We start from the raw sequence: 25,253 nt of genomic DNA on the forward strand, positions 1-25,253 counted from the left end.
AGTAAGTCGGGTAAACAAGGAAGCTAGATAAATTAGGCAGGTGGATTAGAAGAAGTAAGCAAGAGAGATTAGGAAAGTAGATTTGATTAGGCATATTTGATTCTATAATTATCTTAATTCCATTCCATGTTTATCATGTAAGTGCTCTATATAAGCACACTTATCCTCTTGTAAAAGTATCCAAAGATTAGTGAAATCCCTAATTTTATCATGTTAACTTACCATGTTAACTTACCCACTCCCCCAAAAGCTTAAGCTTTTGGAGTAACTGGTTGTTTAACATGGTATCAGAGCAAATGCATGGGTTCAAACCTCTTTGATAGCAAAATCCACATGCAATGGCCAAACCCAAAAGTGGGGCCACATGTGCTACGTGTAGACCAACCCAAAGAAAGAGGGACCACATGTGAGGGGGAGTGTAAGTATAAAAGATTAAATGAGGCCTTCTCCAACAACTTAAGCCTTTGGAGTAATTGGTTGTTTCACAAATTATGAATTAAGGGCCTGTTTGGATACCTCCCATTTTGTATTTGGATTTGGAATTGAGTTTTCAATTTAAATTGAATAGATCCGGCAGCTCATGTAGAGGGAGACAGAGAGGGAAGGAGGTACTTCCGAGTGGAGGGGAGAGGTTGAGGAGCAAAGTGGGTGAAGGAAACTGCCAGATCGGTGGATTTCCAATTTCTTATTTCTACAGCATATTTAGATATATGATTTTTTTTCATTGTCAGCCGTTGAATTAGAAATCCAAGAATTTGATCCGATCCAAATTAGAATGCAAAAGGGTTGCAAATATGAGAAATCCAAATCAAAATCTTCTCGACATCCAAACGTGCCCTAATAGATAAGAAAAACCTAATTACAAAACTAACATAAGTATCAGTTTGGTCAAATTTGGTGGGACCTTTAAGACTTTGCCTTTCCAATAACAAGGGATGATGGAAACCATTGATTTTGTGGGCCACCACCAAATAGACAAGATCCCTGTTGAAGATATTATCTTAGCCGTTAATTTTTTTGATATACGCGTCGGCTTTGATAGAGCCAAAGGAGATCAGATTTCGCCTTCAACGTAAAGAGTGCTAATGTTTCACCTCCCGTAAATAACGAAATCTGTCAATTCACTTTCCCATGAATGGCTGAGATTAGTCTAACTGGAAAACGGGGTTTTGTAATCCACTCCACATCCTTGAGCAGTTGAGCCCCAAAAAAAGGATAAATCATTAAATCCACAAAGGGATGAGGTAGAGAGAGAGAGAGAGAGAGATGGCTCTTCATTGCTTTTCTTCCTGTGTCGTTCTTCCCTGCAAACCCAAAACCCTCTCTATCAGCAGCTCTTCTCGTATTTTGCCACAACCCACCGCTTTCAAATCGCTCCGCTTCTCATCAAACCTATCGGAAAATGCATTCTCCAAAGGTAAGTCTCACAAAAAAGAACAGCAATAGGAACCCATTTATTTATACAAATGCAATCTGTATCTTATACAACTCTGAATTGTGGGTCTTATAGGTAGCCTGTCATTGAGACCCATCGAGAAATATTCTCGTCGGAACGTTGTTTGTGAAGCAGCTCCTACGAAAAAGCCCGATTCGGCTGCAAAGAGGGCTCGACAAGCAGAGAAAAGACGGATATACAACAAGTCCAAGAAGTCGGAGATGAAGACCCGCATGAAGAAGGTATGGTTTAATGGTTTTATAAATTATTTCACATTTTTCGAACCTTTTGGGAAATGGGTTTCTATTCTTTTTTTCTTTTTTCCGTTTGGCATGTTAGGGTTTAGGGTTTATGAGTTTAATGGCTTAGTTTTCTTGCTGTGGTCATTGTGGTTTGCAATTTGTTGAATTTAGAAGGGAATCATACTTAAAAGTTGGATAAATAGTTTGAAGAAGTAATATATATTTTTTATGTTATTTCACTCTTTTTTTTCTGTGGGTGAATTCAACTAGATACTAGATACTTTGAAATTGATTTTGTATTGTTTCATATCCATGTCCAATTCTTTCAAAGTTGTTCTTAGAAGCTTTAGTCCTTCCAAATCAGTGTTGTACTAATGCCATATCACCGTGTTGTAGGGTTCATCTCTTATTTTTCCGGTTTCTATCGTCTATGTTAAATTTTGTTTATCTATAGACCTTCTAAAGATCTTGCATTTTCTTGCCTTTCTCATAGGCCATCACTACCCACGCCCCAATAGGTAGTACAAATGGAATATCAACCTCCTACTTAATAATCGGATTTGCCTGTGGATTCTAGCTCAACCCCTCTTTTTTTTTGTTTTTTTTTTTTTGGGGGGGGGGGGGGGGGAATTGACTATTATATTCATACCGTGACCGGTAGTCCCACCAGATTTACATAGTATGAGGGTCCAGGAGCAACTCCAGGACCAAAGGAAAAGTAAAAAAGCGTAAAGAGATATAGTAAGGCTCCCACCATCATCTAAGACTTCCTCCTACATCAACCCTCCACTGAAACCTTCTACTATTACTTCCAAACAATCCAACCACAGAAAACACCATATAACCCAATGATCAGCCATAATTCAAGAAAACCAAGGAGCTTATATGCCTCGAAATGCTATCAAGGATCTACGTCATTTTTTCACCCACCTCGGTAACTAAGGAAAACTCCGAACAACCACCATGGGAAGGAATGGTTATCCGAACTTGTGCTCAACATTCAATCGGTTGATATGTCTGTTCTGACTATTTGTCTCCTACCTATCACCACTTTGCCATGTCCCTATTTGCTCTCTTCATTTCTCGTACATTTCAGGAAGCTCTCTTACATCATGGTTGAAAAAAAAAACCATGGGAGAAGAAATGAACGTGTTATGCTCTCATACTATGTTGCACCTTGCTGCTTTACTTGGGAAAGGATGTGCTTTATTGTTGATAGGTATTTGCTATTAAATACCATCCCAATGGAAGCATTGAGCGGTTGAAAACTAGGATGGTCTCCAAAGGATAGACGGAAACGTATGGGGTTGATTAATTTGGGACCTCTCCAGTTGCATGATTAAACTTTGCTCGTGTACTCATTTCTGTTGTTGTCCACTGTGACTGGCCACTTTTACAACTTGATATAAAAAATGCATTCCTGTATGGGGATCTTGATGAAGAGGTGTCCATGGAGCAACCTCCTTGATGTGTTGCTTAGGGGTGGAGTCTAGTATGGTTTGCAAGTTGTAGAAAGTCGTTTATGAGTTGAAGCAGTCTCCTAGGGCATGATCTGACAAGTTTATCTGTGTAGTTGAATCCCTTGGATTCCGTCGAAGTTAAGCTCATCATCCATGTTTATTTAATATAAGGTGTCAAGCATAATTGTATTAGTTGCATATGTTGATGATGTCATTATTTCTGGTAGTGATGTTGTTAATATTGAACAAGTGAAGAGGAAACTGAGAGAACATTTTCAGTACAAATATCTGGGATAGCTGCTCTATTTTCTAGGTATAGAGGTAGCTAGAGAAAAGATTGGCTTAAGTTTATCCCAATGGAATATGTGACAGGTTTGCTAATGGGAATAGGGGCTCCAAACCTACATGTATTCCTATGGATCCGAATATCGTATTCATTCGGTGCTAAATTTGTTGATCCGTAGAGGTAAAAATGTCTGGATAGCTGCTCTATTTTCTAGGTGTAGAGGTAGCAAGAGAAACGAATGGCTTAAGTTTATTGCAATGGAATATGTGACAGGTTTGCTAATGGGAATAGGGGCTCCAAACCTACATGTATTCCTATGGATCCAAATATAGTATTTGTTCGGTGCTAAATTTGTTGATCCATAGTGGTACAAATGTCTAGTTGGAAAACTGATTTATCTTACTGTTACTTTTCTTGACATCACATTTGTTGCTGAAGTGGTGAGCCCGTTTAAGCTTTCTCCTACTCAAATGCATTGGAAGGCAATGTGCATAATTCTTCAGTATCTAAAAAGTGCTCCAAGAAAAGGTCTTGTATACAAAAAATAGAGATAATCTCGTTATCTTCAGTCGTTCTATTACTGATTGTGATGTTTCAGTTTTTTATTGGAGATCTACTATGGGTTACTCCACGTTCATTGGTGGAAATCTTGTATCTCGGAGAAGCAAAAAATAAGATGATGTCGCTTGTCCAATTGTAGAAGCTGAATATAGAGCAATGATTCATACTACGTGTGAACTAATATCGGTGAAAACTCTTGTAAGAGAGTTGGGAATTATTTGCGATAGTCATTAATGTTTTAAAAACCGCTGGGCGGCTGACTGACCTCCCAGCGCCCAGGCGTTTTGAGGCGTTTTTTTTTTTTTTTTTTAGATATTAATATCTTTTCATAATATCTTGCATTTTTTTATATATAAAATACAAATACTTGAATACATAACAATCCAAACCATTTTATGCATAAGCACTAAACATTAAATAATAACAAAAAGTCAAAATCGCCCGGGGCCTGGGTGGCCGCCTCATCACCTGGGCGGCCACCTAATAACGCCCAGGCGGTGAGACTGCTTTTTTAAACATCCAGGGCCTGGGCGGTGCATTTTTTCTGCGCCCAGCGCTTAGGCGGCCTGGGCGGCCACCTTTTAGAACAGAAGCGATAGACCTATGGTGATGGTTTGTGATAATGAGGCTGCAATCTATATTGCTAGCAGTTGTGTGTTCCATGAGAGTACAAAACACAGAGGTGATCTGTCATTTTGTTTGAGATGCTATCATGAGTAAGAAATCTGTACTCCTATTTTGACTTCTCAACCTCAGCTGGGTGATGTCTTTACCAAGACCTTTGTTCATAGTTGTTTCTGTCTTTTGTGTTCTAAGTTGGGTATATGTGATATATATGCTCCGGCTTGAGCGGGGAGTGACAAAGTAGGTTTGGTGTGTTCAAGGGATTTACTATGGTGCGTTTAAGTGCTTAGAGACCTTTTTTATATAATAAATAGATTGTGGTCAGTCACATTAGGTCAAACACTACTTTCTCCTCCAAATTGTATACTCCTTTCTCATTTTTCGTATTTTTTTTTTCTTGGAACAAGAGAGTTGACCTGATTAAAAATGTCTATTGCCTCCACATTATGTCAATTTTGGCTGGCAATGAGAATTTACCCTCAATTCGTTAAGACTTGAGACCAAAACTGGAAAGCAAAAGCCCAAATGATTGGCCAATTTATCACCTATGATTGGGTTAAACAACCCCTTTGCACAGACCCACATTTAGCACATGATTGGCTAATCTATCGCACATTGCATGTTAAGCACAAAAGAAGTAGTTTCATTCTATTTGGTTGGGACGTGGAGAGGATCTGGTAGATGAAGGTATATAAGCTTCAGTGGTGAGTCCCCTACTTGAGTGATAACAAATGTTAGTGGTGGGCTCTGATTTTTCCTGTTACTTCATTTCTGTTACACCTCCAGGATTTATTATTTTTGTCATCATAATGTTCTATCTTGTTTTTATTGCTTTATTTGGTGGCAGGATTTTCCCTTCATTTACCTATTCATGTAACTGTTTCAGGTGTTTGAATCACTAGACATGCTTAAGAAGAAGACGGAAGCGCAAGCAGAAGAAATCCTTCCAGTCGAGAAACTCATTGCCGAGGCATATTCAGCTATTGACAGGGCAGTGAAAGTCGGCACTCTGCATAGGAACACCGGGGCCAACAGAAAGTCTCGGCTTGCGAGGAGAAAGAAGGCTGTGGAAATCCACCATGGTTGGTATACTCCTGTTGAATCTGCCTGAGAATGATGCAAAGGTATGGCCACCCCTTGTTAATAGACATGTCTATTAGGGGTTTTGCTGTTTCGTTACATTTCATGGGCATTGGGCGAATTGAAATTGAGTTGTAATTTTTGTGTTCTTGCACTGAACTGATTCGTCTTGTTCTTCTTCTCTCACTGATTGAAATTGAGTTGTAATCTGTTGGAACATGGAAAATTGGAAATGATCCGATGATCCTTACTGGTTATGAAGTTCTGTTATGTTCTTATGTCGGTAGGCTGGTAGCCAAACATGCCCTAGTGCCCTAGGCCCTGTTTGGATTGCATTATAAATTCCCTACTAAAGGCATGAAAAAGATAACTTGAGTGACCTTCAATTTATGATAATATCCCCTTAAATTAATCATAATCAGTAATCACGATATTTCCCTCTAAATCATGGAAAGGAAAAAATTTCCTGGGAGAAGTTTTTCCATAAAAAATATTTTTCTTGCAATCCAAACAGGGTCATGGAAGAGTTTGTGGTTGTGGAGAGTTTTTTTCCGTTGTTTTTGTGTTTTTAAGGGAGGTTTTGGATGCGTCTGCAAAATTATTCTTTGATAATGCTCAGGCTGGGCCCTGTTGGTTTAAAAGCATGCCAATGGATTTTGAGTCCAAAACCAATTAGTCCGGCCCCCCAAGTGTAAATTCGTGGCTCCGCCCCTGTCTGGCAGCTAAATTTTTTTTCATGATAAATCAGTGTCTCCAAGAGTGGTGTAGAAGGGTAGGGCAGGTGAGAGAAGGACAGATTTGAGAGTCCAGAAATGAACCAAGCGTGAGAAGTGGCAACAAATTTAGGAAAAAGTCGCATTTGGAGTAGAGTTTTTTGTTTACTGATTTTCAGGCTTTTCTTGCCCTCTCCTCGCTCAGTCCATCTCGTAATCCGATATTGAAAAACAAATCCCTCTCCTAACGTCCCTCACCACTTAAAGAAGCTAATTTATCATGAAAATAAATTCATGGTAGCCAAACACACTCTGAGGTTGCTCAGAAAAAGTTCTGGGGGGCTTAGTCGTAGCAGATTTAGAGGGTCTTTGGCGGATTTAATAAATCCATCGTTAGTCGGACGGGTCTTTTTACGGGAACTATAAAATACACCGTTAGTCAAATTTGTCAAAGTCATGACCTTTTTACGTGGCGCGAACTTGAAGTCGCGCGTTATAAGTAAAAACTCCGCTTTGAATATTCACCATAGCCAGGTGAAACTTCAAGTCCGTGGTTATTATCGTGGTTATTATCGCGCAACCCAAGTTTGCGCAAGCCCTCTCCGAGAAAAAAGAAAACTCCATTGCAACAAAGGTCTCTCTCTCTCTCTCTCTCTCTCTCTCTCTCTCTCTCTCTCTCTCTCTCTCTCTCTCGTTTTTTCCTCCATCAATGCCTAACCATCTCCCTTTCATCTTTCATTCATCAAAGACAAACCAGAAAGGTCTCCGGGCAAGGGTTTTCTGAGCATTGTTCTTCAAAAATTGCTATTTGGATTCATCCTCTGTTGTTTTTTTTTTTTTGAAGAATCATGTGCAGATTTTAAAACCCATTTCTATTCTCCCAAACCTAGGGTTTTAAAACCCATTTCTATTCTGCCATCTCTATTTTCTTGAAAATTACAGCACCGTTTTTTTAAAAATCCCTTTCATTTATTTTCATTTTTTAAATACTTTTATTTGAGTATCTTTTTGAAAGAGAAGATAATGGTGCTGAAGTAAAACCTTCCCCATTTTTTTAGAAGAATCCTCTGGTAGCGAATTTCAATTCTGCGTTATTGAGTGCATCTTTCCCTCAATTCATTGAATTCCATAAATTACATAGGAGGGGTAACGAAATTCCTATCCTCGATTTGCCTTTAGTGTGGTATGACATAGTTATCTCTTCAACGAAATCTTTTGGATATTATCAAATCATGTTGAGAACATTATCATTTCAACAGATTAGCAGAGGTTATTCTCAATTTCTATGAAAATTGTATGCTACTGTCTTCTTAAGAACTCCAAATCCACATGGAGATTTATATTAATAAGCTCAATTTCCGTTATTGAGTATTGTTTGTACAAAAGACAGATGTCTCCTAGTAGGAGAACTCAGTTGAGAAACAGGGGGACCCACCTTATCTCTAATCCCATCCATTCAGAATCCCAATGGGAAGCTTGATTTGGTCCCACCCACACAATGAATTTGGATCCTTCATCCGACGACCCCCGGTTTTTTCAATGAAAAATTTCCAACCATTCAATCATAAATCTTGGAGAAATGCTTACCCAAATGGGCGGTTCAGATCATACCTTGGATCACACCTTGGAATGATCTAGCTGTCCATTTGATGAGTCTTGCTTTGGATCTCTTGTGGCCTCCACGGCAGATCCAAAGCAAGCCCTAGCAGGACCCACAAATGCACAATATTATTTGGATATTTTAGTAGGGCCCACAAATCTATTGATCATAGTAAAAATCGATTATCAAAACTCTAGGACTTCAAATTCATGTATTTGTTGATGACTAACGGGTGATTTCAATATCCGCATGACTCTAAAAAGTCCCCGTTGGAGTCCCCAGAGTCTCAAGTGTCTGCACATTAGAGTTCAAGTCCCCAAAGAGTCATGAACAATGTGGAGAAGTCCGCACATTAAAATCCCGCACGACTAACCTCCCCTCAAGAAATAAAATATGTAAGCAAGTTTTTTTTTTTTTTTTTTCTACTTTCTCTAATTTTTAAGAGAGTCTTATTCCAGGAATTCCAAAATCCGCCTTACATTTGCTTATCCTACTTTTTCAAGAAAGTTCCGAGCACGCAGTAAAATCAATTGGATGCCATCCCAAGGCTACACTATTTTCGGGTCCTCATATCATTTTCTCATTTAATGTGGTATTAGTGTCAAAATTATTGTGCATGGGTGTCTGATCCCATCAGTGCAGCTATTCACTATACACATGAATGGTGGGGTCACCATAGATGGACAATTAGATATTTTACATATAAATACCTTATTCGTAAAGTATATATGGATTTACACTAAGTATCATGATTTAGCCAAAAAGTTATAACTTTTCTAAAATATCTCCAACAGTCCCTTACCACTTATAATAACATAGATTAGATATTAATTGTTTGGGATTTACTAGGGACTTTCGCAGAAAGGCATTTTGAGGCTAGTTGCACGAGTGCCTAGGGAGAATAACAAGGTCAGGATTGTCACTCCAGGTGCGCCTTATATGTAGGCGCGGTGTTGTATGTGGGTCAGACTGCCCCTACATACAGAGCAAGTAGGGAGTGGCAATATGGCTATGTGTCCACCTCTCGGCATCCTACTACTCGATTTTTTCGCCCATTTTTTATCAAAATAAATTGTAGTAGTATTTATGAACATGGAGGCGAGGTTTCTGAGATATAGCTTATCTGAGCAAGCCACTATAAATACACCATCTCCTATGTTGTTTGACTCATCCAACCCATTCATTCCATAGAACCTGATATAGATAGGGTGTTCCTAACAAACCATCTCCATACAATCATCCTAACCATTCGATTTGTACAAACACAAAATGAACCCATTTTCTAGACGTCCATTTTAAACCTCCATAAATCAACGCTTACCAAGATCCTATGGATATGATATCTTAGGGACACCCTATCCATGTTAGGTCCTATAGAATCAATATGTAAAATAACCCAAACAACATAGCTACCTACCCTATTTATATGAGCTTGCTCAGATAAGCTATCTAAGGTATCGCTCAGAAACCTTTATCAGTATGAACATTTAGAAAGTATACTGAAAAACCTTTTAACTATTTTAGTGTTATGGAATTCTCAATGACTAATTGAGAAACACTCTCCAAATTAGGGGTTATATTCAAATCCCATACATTGGACATGCCAAGTTCGGAACCACTGACTCATTGGTCACACGGCACTAGATGATTTAAACATAAATGTACAAAAAACCATCCATTGGTCGAATTGACCATTAATATTGTTCCAAATGTTCCAATCTATAGAGGTCAGCGAATGTTGAGGTGGACCAGCTACCTTGTGCGAGAGAGTTTAGAGTGGTGGACTTTGAGATTTTTTATATTTTTACCTTCTTGAGTTTTGTTATCATAGGTGTATTCTTTCCTTTTGCACCCTTCTTGTGATCACGACCATCTTGGTCGAGGCTTCAATATTCTAATAAAATGCCACCCTTTCAAAAGGAAAAATAAAATGTTCCAATCTCTATCTATGACGATTAATCGCACTTGTACAGCACAAACCGGCTATATCCCATCGTCAGCGATCGAAAGGAAACGCTCTCTATTTTAAACCTTAATAGCAAAAAGCCATCTATTGGCCAGCAAATGGTGGCAAAAATCCATCCATTGCTCGATTGGATCGACATTTAATATTGTTCCAAATGTTCTAATCTACGGAGAGGTCAGCGAATGGAGAGGCGGACCAGCTATCTCGTGCGAGAGTACCCAAAGTGGACTTTGAAATTTTTTATATTTTGACCTTCTTGAGCTTCAAATTCTTTCTTGTTGTACTAATGATCATGGTTTTAAATTTCGGTTTTGGTATGAGTTTCGGCCCTCACTAAAACTGAAATTTTGAAATTCTCGGCCGAAATCTGACGAAACCATCACAAATAATATTTTATTTCAGACCAAATTTTGGAAGAAATTACTGAAATTTTTGGAAAATATTGGATACCTCCCCTTTTTGTATTTGGATTTGGAATTGAGTTTTGAATACAAATTGAATAGTGATACGTATATGTATGGTGTATAGGAGGTAGTTCCGAGGTAGTTATTGTAGGGATTTGCATTTTAGGTTTGTGGGTATGTGTTTTAGAGTCATGGGTGTTAGTTTTTATTATGTGTCATGTTAGTGGTAAGTCGGTTGAGCATGTGGGCATGTGGCAATCTCATTATGCTTATATTTAAGTTTGTGTATTTCAATGCAATGAAGGAGAAGAAAAATTTACATCAAATGAGACTTTGTTTAGGAGAGTCATGGTTCCTCTCGATTTGAACCATTAGGAGGTCCGCTTCCCTCGAATCAACCATTCCCCCATCTCTTTCTATCTTTTTTCTTTGTTTAATCATGTTACGGTTGTTCAGGCACGTAACAAATAGATCCGGCAGTTCATGTAGAGGGAGACAGAGAGGGAAAGTGGTACTTCCTAGTGGAGGGGAGACGTTGAGGAGCAAAGAGGGTGGAGGAAACTGCCAGATAAGTGGATTTCCAATTTCTTATTTCCACAACAAATTTAGAAATCTGATTTTTTTTTCACTTTCAGATGCTGAATTAGAAATCCAAGAATTTTATCCGATCCAAATTACAATGCAAAAAGGGCTGCAAATGTGAAAAATCCAAATCAAAATCTTCTTGGCATCCAAATGGGCCCTATATAATCTAAAAAATCGAGATTTATCCTGTAATACTTCGGGTAACCGGGGTTGACCGAAATTAAAAACCATGCTCATGAAGTCATGATCATCTTGGTCTTGGCTTTTATTTTCTAATATATACTAGTGGGAGACCCCGTGCGATGCACGGGGAGTGGGAAAAACGTTATATTTAGCTTCTCATGACAGACAATAGAGAAACTGCATATTACGGAAAAACCTTATAGATCGGAGGGTTGCGATCATCCCATCGAAATGATTTTGGGGGCACAACCTATTTGCGTCGCGACCCATCAAATGGATGGCTTGGATCATCCTATGGTGTTGACCGCAAACTTCATTTGAAAAATCTGGGTGGGGCCTACAATTTGGCCTTAATGTTAATGCACGACCCACACCATAGGATGATCGAAACCATTCATTTGATGGGCCAGAATGTAAATAGGTCATGCCCCAAAAATCATTTCCATTGGATGATCACAACTCTCCAATCTATAGAGGTTTCCGTAATATGCAGTTTTTCTTTAGATCGGAGGGCTATGATTATCAAATGGAGGGTTTGGATCATGGGGCGGTGCGTACATGCACTTTGAAAAATACAGGTGGGGCCTACCCCGTTCAAAGATTTGAAGAAATTATTTTTTGGGTCCACCAACTGTGGGGGATAGACAAGTGCAAAGATTTGAAGAGATTAATTTTTGGGCCTATCAAAAAGATTTTGAAAAATAAGGGAGGGTTTGACCCGACCCGTAACAGTCCGGGTGACACGGGCCAGGTCAAAATGAGCCGAGGAAATTTACGGGTCACGAATCTTGGACCCGTACCTGCCCTAAGAACTGTACGGACCACATCACAGGTTGATCCAAACCGTCCATGTGATGGAACACAACATCAACAGGTTGTGCCCCATAAATCATTTCCACACACTGATCATAGCTGTCCAATCGATAGAGGTTTCCATAATATGCTGTTCCTCTTACATTGGATGGTTTAGATCACCTATATATATATATAAGGAAAATGATTGTGAGCTTGAAGCTCGTATACCTTATATGCGCTTGAGGGCCCAAACACATACGTCCCACATTGTTTGTGGTGATCCAAACCATTCAATTGCAAGGCCTCATCATAGATAGGGTGTGTACCAAAAATCAGCTCCATTGGATCATCCTAACCCCTCCAAAAGTGGAGGGCAAAAATGGGCAGATTTATGGCAAACAGTGTCTGTCCATTTTGCCCTTCACTTTTGGATGGGGTTAGGATGATCCTATGGAGCCGATTTTTTGTACACACCCTATCTATGTAAGGGCCTTTCAAATGAATGCTTCGGATCATCCTAACAATGTGGGTTGGGCCCTCAAGCTCATATAAGCTATATGAGCTTCAAGCTCACAAATCACAGTCTATGGTGACGAACGGTCCAGATCCATCACCATTCTACTTGTACTTAAAAAAACACCACCAATATCCCATCGTCAGCAATCCAGAGTAAACGCTATCTATTTTAAACCCTAGCGTTTGTCACTTTTCGCCCTCAAAACCTGTAGTCGTAGCTTTCAAATTCAATACGAAGAGGAAACGAAGGATCATGAGAAATTTTCCGACCTGCCGGAGTAGACCTTTTCCATGGCTGCCCCGTCCTCCACTCAAATCTCTAAAAAATATTAGACCCCACAGTTTACCAAAACACGCTAAAACACATAAAAAAAAATTTGACTCTCTCTCGAAACCCTAACCCTACCGGAAAATGGCGTTCTACGCCGGCCGGAGTAGTCCTCAATCCTCCGCCGAGAAGGCTGTTTCCGTCATCGGTTTTGGTTACGATCTTTCAAGCGATCTCCGACTTTCTTATTGTAAATCTGAAAGTTCTCGTTTGATCGAGCTTGATGAAACCCGAACTAGAGAATTAGTTTTCCCTGGGGGAATTGTTGTGCCAAATGTTTCGAAGGCGATTAAATGTGATAAGGGAGAAAGAACGTGGTTCAGATCTGATGTTCTTTCATTTCATCAGGTACCCTTTTAAATTTTTTTTTTTTCTTTGTTGTTGATTCTAGTATGAGTAATATAGGTAATTTTTGCTGATTTATTTTTGTGAATTTTACATATCGCGAGTCTCTGCGTTTTTTTTCTTCTTCAATTTTAGAGAATGAATTTGTTGCAGGTGTTTACTTTGTAGGGTAATGGTGTAAGTAGTCAACAGGGAAGAGATAAGGATTGGATTTGCCTAGAGTTTATCTCGTAGAATAGTAGTACAGTTGTGTTTGGTTGTCAACATGGTATAGTAGTGGTATGGAGTGTCATTACCAGTACAGAGAGAGAGAGAGAGAGAGAGAGAGAGAGAGAGAGAGAGAGAGAGAGAGAGAGAGAGAGAGAGAGAGAACGCATCATTCTCAAGAAATCCATTCAAAATTTCACCTTTTCTGTGGCTTTTGGCTCGGATTTATAGGGAGGAGACATGAGTGACACATCAGCAGACATGCAATGATTAATCAGGAGACATCTGTGGTAGTCTCAGGGATTTCAATGGTATACTGGCAACCAAACAGGGAGTTTTGCTTACGTGGCACCCAAATACCAAGCAAAACCCCCTAAGCCATTGTTCGGCTTTTGGGCAACCAAACACACAGTGGGAAAATTTTCTTCTCTTTATCGTTTTTTATGTCTTTTTTAATACCATATACTACTAGCCATGTTTTTTTTTTTTTTTTTCCCAATAATTGCTATGATTTTTTTTTATTTGCTTGTGATAAGCTTTATTTATAGCTATTTTGAATTTAGAGCAATTGATATGCCTTTTTCATTCTCAAAATTTTTTTTTTTTTTCGAGGGCAGATGTCGGAGCAGTTTAACCAGGGACACTCGTTGTCCGGTAAAATTCCATGTGGTTTATTCAATAGTATGTTTAATTTCCGAGGCTGCTGGCAGAAGGACGCATCTGCGACCAAAGCGCTTGCTTTTGATGGTTGTTTTATAACACTCTACAATATTGAGCTAGCAAGATCTCAGATAGTGTTGCATGAGCATATTAAAAGGGAAGTTCCATCCTCATGGGACCCTGCTGCTCTGGCTGGGTAAGATTTTTCTGTTAAGAATATGCTTATTTATTGCCTTACAATGTTACCACTTAAGTGGGTTCTGACATTTTCACATGCTGATGCTTTTGTTACTCAGTTGCATTACTGCAATTTTTTGAGTATAATTGTTTCCTTCTAATATAGTTCTGTCAATTAATTGATTCTTGCACTAGGGTCCGAAATTTGAATTTCACTAGCTTCAGAAATCAGAACTTCAGCGATTTCCTTATTTGTACGCCAAAGATGTTGGGGCAGTTGTAGTAGGCATATACTATAACCATCTCAAAAAAAATCTTGAATGTTGAAATTGATTTTTTTAGACACTTCAGAAACACTTCATAGAGGTATCCTTCTACATATGACACGAGCATTCTGAATTGAAGTTATGGAGAATAACAGATTGGAGCTTTTGGTCTTTACTGGATATTTATTCTAGATTAGTATGTCCGCTTTGGCAGGAACCACAGAAGTCTAATACCGTGAGAATAATCAGTCTTGGTATTAACATTGCCATTGTGATTGTACATACCTGAGTGCCGATGCTCCTGTGTTCAAGGAGTTCAAGATTATAGAAACTAAGAAGCATTGTGGAACTGAGAAATCAGTGACTGGGGGAAGATATCTCAGTTTCAGCTAGTGAGAATCATCTAGATATATTTGGGGTGGTTGAACTTCATAACAGAGCTAAGATTGTAAAATGGAAGTACTTGTGTTACTTAAGGGTTGGGTATAGACATAACAGCCTGATAGTCATTTCTGAAAAGAAACTAAAAGACTAAAATTAATGATCAGGACATAAGGTGATTCCCTTAATTCTTTTAGATGGATGGATTGAGAATCTGTAGCTACTGGAGAATTCTATCATCGTTTCCAAGAGATAGAGCATGTTTTCCTTGACAGTAGTCTTGGGGAAACTAGTTGCCAGCAATATACCTTCACCACTTTAATCAAATAATCATTTCCCCCATGTTTCCAATTCAAACAAACACCAGCCAGGTTTGACAATAGTTCTACACCAAAATTGAAGGAAATTCCAACAAAATAATGAACTGAAATTTCTAAAAAAAAATCAATTGCTTAACAAAATCTCTATGATGTGGCTGACACTTTGAATTTATTGCCGACCCACGTGTCCTGCCGTGTCCAACACGACACGCATGTCCACATGTGTCGACACTCCTTTGGACGCTTTTACTTGTATTGCTGGACTTAGTGGGTGTGTGGACATGTTTTTGTACCGTGTCAAGTGTGACATTCTGTTTTTTTATTGAATATTGTGTTTAACTCATTTAGGCAACTCGTTTCCATGCCGAAACTGGACACACGAATCCATATCCACAAATCATGATTACATGTACTTTCTATTTTAGCCGTGTCCCTGTTTCTAAAGTTTGGGGGGTTTGCCGTGTCCGACACTCGTGTCCGTGTCCACAAATCATAGCAAACTCTCCATTTCAACTCATTTTTTATCATTCCATTGAAAATTCCTCCCTTTTTACTCTGTCCGGATTGAGTAATCAGTCATAATCAATGTTTTTTCAATGATTGGCTTCAGGAGTTTTTAAACAATGATCAAGAATTCCCAATTACATGTGATTTGTTCCCCCTTTTTAAAGATGCAAGCCATAGAAGCTTTCCCAAATATGAAACTTATATTCAAAATCTCCGTAAAATTTTTGGAAAAATCTTCATGATAACTAGCAGATTAAACCACAAGGTCTGAAAAGTTTCAAGTCCATCTGATCATGTAAGCCCCTTTATTGATGTCATCAAGTGCTATGAATGCTGATATCAGCAGTTTGGCTACTTTTGGTTCCCTGTTTTTTTGTCTTCCCTCTTCTCTTCTTCATAAAATATTTTTTAATGATTAGTGCTTGATTTTTTGCATCATTATTCAATATCTAATATTGCATGGAGCAATAGATGCACCTTCATATTTTAAAATACTAATCATTGTATGTGCCACATTGTTTCTTACATTGCAGGGAAATTTGTGTAGTTCGAATATATTTTCAGTTCAACTTTGAATTCTACATCTGACAATATTGTTGACAATATTGTTTCCAGTTTTTTACCATTCAAGAAATATATATTGTTGCCAGTTTTCAAGTTTCACATCTGATGCATGGTTTTCCAGGTTTATTGAAAAATATGGCACTCATATTATTGTTGGTGTAAAGATGGGAGCTAAAGACGTTATTTATATTAAGCAGCAACAGAACTCAATTCTTCAGCCTACTGAAGTTCAGAAACTGTTAAAGAAGTTAGCTGATGAACGGTTCTCTGAACATATTAATGGAAGCTTCATTGTGGACTCTGATGAATCAACAAAGAAGCCGCAGGTGAGTAATTTTACATATCATCCTTATCTTCCAAGAGTATATAATCAAGGTCAACAAGCTGGTCTTCAAGTAGTTTCCTTTGTCCCATCTGTGGATGAACTGTTGTTTAAAATATTTCAGTTAACTTTGCTCGTTCTCCCTATTTTAGTGTCAGGACAAATTCTAGGACTGCAAAAACTGTTAGGTTCTTACGAACAACTGATGATGCTGTTTCCACCCTAAATACCGAAAGTAAAACATTAAGGTTTACATTGGAGTTCGATATAAGCCCATTTAGAGTTTTACTTTTGTGAGAGATGAGAAACCCTAATGGGTGTAACTGTAATGCTAAGAATCAGTCATCTTCCGCTCTATGCGATCTTGGTCTAGATGTGATGATCAACGTGTGATTTCATGCCTTGTTTGAAGATCGATGGGAGATTTTTTTTGAAAAACCTCTGTACTCCATCATAAGTCTTTAGCTGTTTAGGTGGGTCTTCCGTTCGGAAGCAAGTCCAGTAAAGGTGGATTTGCAAGCTTTGTCCATTTTCGCTTAAAATATGAATATTTCTTTAAAGGCATGCCCAACTCTCAATTGTGTTTTCTTTTTGTGTGTAGTTTTAGTGTTTGAACATATATTTAATGTAATCTCAGCTTGAGAAAAATAATTATGCTCAAGGTACCCCATGAATTAGAAAACTACCTAGACGGGTGTTTAGACAACTTCATGACAGTTTTCGGTGTCTTGTTTTTAACTTCTGATCTAATCACCAACCCTTTAGTATTTTCCTCTTCTGACTATCTTGGTATTATAAATATGATGCAGAGTTTTGCAACACTGGATGTTTCTCTTTGTTTTCAGAAAGTGCTCCTTCTGTAATCATCGTAAAAGTACATCAATTTGGTTTGCTTAAATTGTTAATGAACAAACAAGACCACTCAGGAAGAAACACGACCGATCAGGATAGAACATCAATTACTTTAATTGTGCATGGGATTAGAAATGGCGCTTGTATCGAATGAATTTGTTTCTAGAGGACTGTTCTGTAAACCATATCTCTTCCACGCACGGAGACACATAAGTACTCAAAGCATACAAATCCATCAATCTGCCTTATATACTTAACATTCAATGGATGGCTGATTGAGTTACAGTGAATGTATCGTTCCAAAGATTTGGGAGTTATACTTAATATTACAATGATGCAGATTCTGTCAATATATATATGAGGAAAATGTTTCTAGTCGGTCGACTAGAGATCATTCTCTAGTCTGCCGACAAAAACACATGGGTCCCACCTTATTTGGGTGATGCAAAGCATTCATTTGATGGGCCCTAATATAGAGACGGTGTCCTAAAAAAATTAGCTCTATAGGATCATCCCAACCCTATGATTTATGGAGCTTAAAATGGACGGCTATAAACCGCCACAAATCTGTCTATTTTTTAGCTCCACAAATCGAAGGGTTAAGATGATCCTATGAAGCTGATTTTTTATGGACGCCCTATCTATGATGAGGCCTATCAAATGAATGCTTTAGATCACCACAAAAAATGTGGGACCCATGTGTTTTTGGTCGGCAGACTAGAGACACTTTTCTCTCTCTCTCTCTCTCTCTCTATCTATATATATATATATATATATATATATATGACAAAAGGGTTCCTGCGCTCGAGTGCAAAGAAGGGGGGTGGGGCCACATTGGAGGGGGGGTGTACAAAAACTCAGCTCCATTGGATCACCATAGGGTGTCCATTTGTGGGGCAAAAAATGGGCAGATACTGTTTGTCCACAAATCTGCCCATTTTTGGCCCCACAAATGGACACCGTATGGTGATCCAATGGAGCTGATTTTTGGTGGACGCCCTATCCATGAAGGGGCCCATCAAATGAATGATTTGGATCCCCCCCCCCCCCCCACCAAAATGTGGCCGACCCCTGTTTCTGCACTCGAGCACATGAACCCTTCTCTCTCTCTCTCTCTCTATATATATATATATATATATATATATATATATATATATATATATATATATATATATATATATATACACTACAATAAGCTGGGATGAAAAGAAGAGAGTTTTTTCGATTTTTTTGAAAATTATGTGAGAATTACACGTCACATTTCTTGACTTTTTTGAACAAATGCACCCATTCAATTCATATAATTTCAATCCTACCCCCGTCCTTTATGCTTTTAACGAAGGCACCCATTAAATCATATAATTTCAATCCTACCCCCTCCTTTATGCTTTTAACAAAGGCACCCATTAAAGCCCTATAATTTCGATCTTACCCCCCTCCTTTATGGTTTTTTAATTAAAAAATTATAGGGTGATCTTGACCATCCGATTTAAGATAAGAGGAATTATGGAAACATCTATAGATTGGAGGGCTAGTAATACTATATAGTAGAAGAGAAAATAAGAGAATTTTTTGTGGAATTACACATCACTTTTTTTGACTTTTTTTAACAAAGGCACCCATTCAACACACATATTTTCAATCCTACCCCCTCCTTTATGCTTTTTAACAAAGGCACCCATTAAAGCCACATAATTTCAATCCTACACCCCTCCTTTATGCTTTTTTAATAAAAAAATCTATGGGGTGATCTTCACCATCCGATTTAAGAGGAACAACATATTATGGAAACATCTATAAGATTGGAAGGCTAGGATCAGCCTATGGAAATGATTTTTGGGGCACAACCTATTTATGTTGTGTTCCATCACATGGACAGTTTGGATCAACTTGTGATGTGGTCCGTACAGTTCTTTGTCGGCCCGTGCTAGTATATATATATATATATATATATATATATATATATATATATATATATATATAGAGAGAGAGAGAGAGAGAGAGAGAGAGAGAGAGAGAGAGAGAGAGAGAGAGAGAGAGAGTTCCTAAGCTATAGCTTAGATAGGCTTATCTAAGCTATAGCTCAAAAACACATGTGACCCCACATTTTTTGGGGGATCCAAAGCATTCTGGATAGGGTGTGTACCAAAAATAAGCCCTATAGGATCATCCTAACCCTTCCATCTGTTGAGGGAAAAAATGGGCAGAAATATGGACACACATTGTTTGTCCATTTTCCACTCCACCTTTGATTGGGTTAGGATGATCCTATAGGGCTGATTTTTGGTACACACCCTATCCATGGAAGGGCCTTCCAAAGGAATGCTTTGGATCCCCCCAAAAAATGTGGGGCCACATGTGTTTTTGAGCTAGAACACTTCTCTCTCTCATATATATTAAAAAATATCATTTGGTGTTTTAAATGTCTCTTGGATCACTTTTGAGAGTTGATGTGATCTGGGTTTGATGGCTTGACATCTTTAGGAACAACTTATTTATAGTTTCTATTTTTTTTGTAGACACTTTTTATTTTAGTACTTTTGCTATTTTGGAGACTACCAGCCTAGATGTGGGGGTTGTCCACATCACCTAGGGCCCTCACCACCTCACACCCAAATTCTTTGCATACTTGTACCATATTAGCCCTAGGTGAGTAGTATTTATCAATGATTTAAGTCGTGACTTAAGTAAGGCAATTTAAGTCATTTATCAATGATTTATGTCTTAAAAACTCCTATATCCATTCAAAAAAAAAAAAAAACTCCTATATCCTATTGGTTACTGATAGGGCTTACTCACTTAAGGCAAATCTCACCTATTTATGTCTTTTACAGCCCTAAATGAAGCATTATTGAAAAAAAAACATGAATAGCGGCCCAAGATTAGGCTTTCTTCCTCTTTCCTCCTATCTTTACCCCTCTTTTGCTCTATTCTCTCCCCTTCTTCCCTTCTTACTTCCTCTCTTCTCTTCCTCGTCTTTCCCTCTTTCTCTTTACTCCTCACATTTTGATCTTCTTCTAAAACCGTTGGACTGATTGTAACATCTGGTTGTACTAGCCCTCTTTTCCCCATAAATCTGTGCTATTTTCTCATTCAGGACAAACAAGTAGCTGCTTGGGAACATCAGCGAGCATTGGCAAACTCTATTAGGCCTGTTGTTTCTCATTCAAAGAGGGATGTAAGCCTTTCTATGTTCACCATTTGCAGCTGTCTTAAAATTGCTTACTTATAAGGGCAATTTAACTACGATTTCTTAACTTTTCATTTCTATTTAATGCAGGATGTAATCATTATTCATGTCAGAAGAGGCGGTATGGATAATGGTAGAAGTCATAGCCAATGGCTATCGACGATTTCGCACGCCCCTGATGTAATATCAATGTCTTTTATGCCTATAACTTCTCTCTTGAATGGGGTCTCTGGTAGTGGATTCCTTATCCATGCAGTGAATCTGTATCTTCGATGTAAGTATGTCCATTTCTACTCTGCTGGGTTTGATTTCTACGAGTGAGAATCGAAGTCCAGTTTTTTTTTTTTTCTCTCTTCCGAATGGTAGGATCGAAGTCCTGGTTATTGATGGATTTTCTGATGACAACCAATATCAAATTAGCTGTTTATTCACTATGGCGCTAGCAACACTTTTATCTTTTGGCCTGAATTTTCCATTTCTAAACCGTTAGATCTGTTCCGATTGCACTCAGTTCCAAGAAGTAAAATTAGTTCAATCTGTCAGTTCTGTTCATTTCTTCCTACACAGTCTGTCAATGTTGGATTCAGTTCTTACCTAGGTTAGTGTGTACAACTAGATTGGCTATAAGGTTCTGTTACCATAAAAAAAAAAACTTGATTTATTATCGGGTCCGGATATGCAGTTTCCTGCAATTTTCAGAACTTTCGGTCAATTCCTGTCCATCCTTTAGGCTAATTTTTGCTGATTTCTGAACAAATTCTTCAAGATCTGTAATTTCAGCACATCCTTACACTTTCTTGAGTTGTATTACCCTTCCCATAGCCTGTCTCCTACATCAGGATCCTACAGACTGATTGGGTTTTATGATGCCAAGTCGTAGCACCTAATATGTTTAGGTGGTAAATGAGCTGCCACAGCAAAGTTACATCTACTGGTTTTAGTTTTAGCAATCAACCGGTTAAGAATTTTATTGTTGGCAAAGTTATTCAATAAATTTTCTAGAGAGTAATCTTGTCAGGTATTTTTACTTAGCTCTGAGAAACCAGGGAGTGAAGAATTAATTATGTTTTTGTTATTGTATTTGCTTGGTGTTCCCAAGTGTGATTATTATTTCTCTGATATTGTATTTGCTTGGTGTTCCCAAGTGTGATTATTATTTCTCTGATATTCAGATAAGCCACGGATAGAGGAGCTTGAACAATTTTTAGAGTTCCAGTTACCTCGGCAATGGGCTCCGGTGTTTGGTGAGCTTGCTCTTGGTCCTCAGCGCAAGAGGCAGGGAAGCACTCCTTCGCTCCAATTTTCATTCATGGGTCCCAAGCTTTATGTTAACATGGCCAAGGTAGGTCCCTTGCTCTCATTTGCTTATCTTTCTTGCACAACCAGCATTTTTTTCTATCTTTCAAGTTACTGAAAGTTGCACTTGTAAGTGATTTCTCAAAAGATATGCTGGGATTTCAATAAATGGCTTTCTGAAAATATTTTATCTTTAAAATTTTTATAATATTGCTGTAATTTGGTGAATTTCCAATATTGTTATAAAATACTACTCCCTCAAGGTGAGGGCTTTCGGAACCAGTGACATTATTATTAACATACAAATAAAGAAAAGTAATCAGGGGTCAGGACAGAGCTTTTCCAGTTTTCCTGTTTTCCTTACATCAGGATCAGCCCCACATTTGCAAAGGAGCTGGTCATGTCACTAGCCTCTCTAGGGACATGATACAAGTTGCATGCTGCAAAATTATTTAAGGTATTCATGACATTTTAAACTGAACCTGAAGAGGGATACCCTTTTCCATTTGGCAATTTCTTTGATAAACTTCAGATTTGGGTGCCATTCAAAAAAAAAAAACTTCAAATTTGGGAATTCAAGGAATTTAGACATTCAATACAAACACAAGCTTGGAGCTAGAGGCATTCTTTTTTCAATGATTGGTGAGTTAATGTTATTGTTTCTACTTCATTACCTCTGGCGATGACTTTCATTGTTCATAGTTCATATATGTAAACCTGGTTCATACATTACTATCTGCAAAGATGATTCTCACATTTCACATTCCTTTGTTTTAATAATGGCAACCCTCTCTAGAAATCATAAAGTGTGGTTCTGAATTCGTAGTGCTATCACTTACTTCTGGGCCTCTGGCCAATTTTCGTAGCCTGGATATTACCTATATTGATATTTAGAAGAAATTATTTTCTTGAAGACAGATTCTTCATTAGTCACTTTATCCTACATATCTTGGTCATACCCGGTCAGCCCATTTAGTGCTACATAGAAATTTTACTCTCCGGACCAAAAACAATGGAGGAACCCCAGATGGAACCCCAGATTGTCCAAGAACTTCTAGTCAAATTTGCATTGACATTCTCTACACACAATTACTTTCTATTTACCCATTTCCTGGATCCTTCTGGTTTCTAATTCATCATTTCCAGGTTGACTCTGGAAATCGGCCAGTGACAGGAATCCGTCTATACTTGGAAGGTAAGAAGAGCGATCGTCTCGCAATCCATCTTCAGCACCTCTCGACACTCCCAAGGACCCTCCAACTCTCCGATGACTATAGCTGTGAGTCTAATGATGATTCTTTGCATAATCGAGGTTACTACGAACCCGTCAAGCGGAGCCTTTTCTCCCACGCATGCACGGCTCCAGTGCAGTACTGTGGATCCCGCATTGATGACACTGCCTCCATAGTGACCAAAGCCTGGTTTGAAGTGAAGGATGTTGGAATGAAGAAAGTACTGTTCTTGAGGCTCGGCTTCTCTATGGTTTCATCTGCGAAAATTCGTAGGTCAGAGTGGGATGGGCCCACCAGCTTCTCTCGGAAATCAGGTTCCATCTCGGCGATGTTCAGCACACGGTTCAGCACTGGTCTGAATCCGGATGTGAAGCCTCCTGGCAAGGTGGAGCTCAATTCGGCGGTTTTTCCAGGTTGGCCACTCGATTTTTTCAACTTCTCAGTTTTTTTTTCGTGTTTAAAAATGGGTTAAAAAAATGAAGGTTTTTTTTGTGGAGAACTCAAAGGTAATTCAGTTTCCATTCCCCAGACTGTTAAAAAAAAATCTTTTATTCTTTTTGTTTGTTTTTCATTGGATCTCTATGATGAAAAAACCAGGTGGGCCGCCAGCACCAGCGAAGCTGCCTACAATGTCAAGGTTTGTGGACACGAAGGAAATGGTGAGGGGGCCGGAGGACTTACCCGGGTACTGGGTGATGACGGGGGCTAAACTCTGTGTGGAGGGTGCTAAGATCTCTCTGAAAGTTAAGTACTCGTTGTTGACCATAATTTCGGAGGTTGATGGTGATGAAGGTGGAATTGGAGATTAGGAGTACAAAATCACATGTAGAATCACAAAAACATACTGCAGATGGCCGGTACAATGACCGAAACCAATCTGCATTTGTGAGAAGAAGATGGTCTTCATCCTCTCATCTTGTAGATTTGTCAATTCAATCCGAGCTGTATATCATCAGATCAGATTTGACTCCAATTAAAGGAAAATGACATTCAATCCCTTTGCTAGCCCTGCCTTGTTCAATGATCCAAGCCAATAATTTGCTTTGCCATCGACAAGCTCTTCCTTGTGAACTATGTGAAGCCTTTGATTTGAAGAGGGTTTCATGATAAATGTAGACATTGTTCCTTATTTTTTGACCGTTAGTGTTAACTTGTAGCATACGAGGGTGGGGCGCTCACCCAGTCACACACCTAACCTTTTTTTTTTGGAGGCAGCTTTGGTAACTTACTCTTACGACTTACACTTTGGTTTGATACCATATTCTATGCAGCTAACAGCTTCAGAGCTGATAGAAGAAGTTAGGCTAGCCCCTTTAAACATTTCCCATATGAGGCTAGGTCCAACCTAGTCCCATACCTAGTTAGGCCCCACTCAAGACCGTAACAGGGATGTCATTCAATTCCAACACCAAAACAGCTTCTGCATATTATCTCATTGAGTTTTTATAAATGTAGTTTGGTATTTTTCAAAAGTTACTATAGGGCCCGCACCATGGGATTATCCAAACCACCATGGGATTATCCAAACCATCCATTTGGCCGGATATGGCGACAGCGGCGGTGGCCGGAGGTGTGACGACGGATGTGGGAAATGGCGTAACCCTAATCCCTCTGCAAATGAGGGTATTTCTGTCCTCAAAATATTAACCATGGTTAGTTTCAATCTTTCCGTCACGTTAAACTGATGGACCGTTGACGGAGGGGGTGTACTCGTCACGTTTTGAAACCTCAGGGTTAGGAAATTGGAAATTAGAGGGGGTGTAAATGTAATTTTCCCTAAAGTTAAGCCAGTATAGTATTTTGGTTTTGCTCTCTTCTTTTCTCTCTGGATTTTGATCGTGCTATTCTTTTTTTTCCACGATAGTTCTCGTTTTTATTTCTGACGAGGCTTTTGCGAATTTGGTTTTTAGTATTCCTAGAGTTTAAGCTTTTAGGCATTTTTCTAGTGTTTTACATGGAGTTGCAAAAGCAGATGGTGCAATCAATGATTCCGGTGATAAAAAGACGTGGGTTTTAGTGCGTTAGCTGATCCAAAAGAGGTTGAGAGGGGAATTGAAGAAAACCAGATTTGAAGCTTTCCACATTCATAAACTTCTTTTTGGGTATACAGATTTTCCCAACTTTTCCTCACAGCTTTTGTAATTGCCCACATAATA

At 38.7% G+C, this 25,253-nt stretch overlaps 2 protein-coding genes across 3 annotated transcripts; both read left to right on the forward strand.

Moving 5' to 3' along the window:
- The first annotated feature begins 1,201 nt into the window (after positions 1–1,201).
- PRPS20 (chloroplast 30S ribosomal protein S20) lies at positions 1,202–5,966 on the forward strand. The gene is made up of 3 exons (XM_077394928.1): positions 1,202–1,417; positions 1,511–1,677; positions 5,495–5,966. Exons 1-3 carry the CDS (start codon positions 1,267–1,269, stop codon positions 5,717–5,719), a joined length of 543 nt encoding a protein of 180 aa, XP_077251043.1. The 5' UTR covers positions 1,202–1,266; the 3' UTR covers positions 5,720–5,966.
- A 6,587-nt stretch (positions 5,967–12,553) lies between these two features.
- NSL1 (MAC/Perforin domain-containing protein) lies at positions 12,554–24,102 on the forward strand. 2 transcript variants are annotated; one of them, XM_077394930.1, is made up of 8 exons: positions 12,554–13,126; positions 13,948–14,186; positions 16,327–16,531; positions 20,477–20,557; positions 20,660–20,843; positions 21,742–21,911; positions 23,012–23,510; positions 23,695–24,102. In XM_077394930.1, the coding sequence occupies exons 1-8, from the start codon at positions 12,863–12,865 to the stop codon at positions 23,904–23,906; spliced, it is 1,854 nt and encodes a 617-aa protein (XP_077251045.1). In that variant the 5' UTR covers positions 12,554–12,862; the 3' UTR covers positions 23,907–24,102. The 2 variants fall into 2 exon arrangements, with proteins under 2 accessions (XP_077251045.1, XP_077251046.1); XM_077394931.1 differs by lacking the exon at positions 20,477–20,557.
- The last annotated feature ends 1,151 nt before the right edge of the window (positions 24,103–25,253 follow it).

Source organism: Tasmannia lanceolata, unplaced genomic scaffold (genome assembly GCF_043159265.1).
Source record: "Tasmannia lanceolata isolate RefF3 unplaced genomic scaffold, GAP_Taslan_0.1 ptg000013l, whole genome shotgun sequence".
NCBI lineage: Eukaryota > Viridiplantae > Streptophyta > Magnoliopsida > Canellales > Winteraceae > Tasmannia > Tasmannia lanceolata.

Bases quoted from the DNA above. Each gene is read 5' to 3' on its own strand.
- PRPS20 (XM_077394928.1), top strand. From the start codon at position 1,267: ATGGCTCTTCATTGCTTTTCTTCCTGTGTCGTTCTTCCCTGCAAACCC. The intron at 1,418-1,510 runs GTAAGTCTCACA...TGGGTCTTATAG, and splicing joins GGAAAATGCATTCTCCAAAG to GTAGCCTGTCATTGAGACCC. The intron at 1,678-5,494 runs GTATGGTTTAAT...TAACTGTTTCAG, and splicing joins TGAAGACCCGCATGAAGAAG to GTGTTTGAATCACTAGACAT.
- NSL1 (XM_077394930.1), top strand. From the start codon at position 12,863: ATGGCGTTCTACGCCGGCCGGAGTAGTCCTCAATCCTCCGCCGAGAAG. The intron at 14,187-16,326 runs GTAAGATTTTTC...ATGGTTTTCCAG, and splicing joins GACCCTGCTGCTCTGGCTGG to GTTTATTGAAAAATATGGCA. The intron at 23,511-23,694 runs GTTGGCCACTCG...TGAAAAAACCAG, and splicing joins CAATTCGGCGGTTTTTCCAG to GTGGGCCGCCAGCACCAGCG.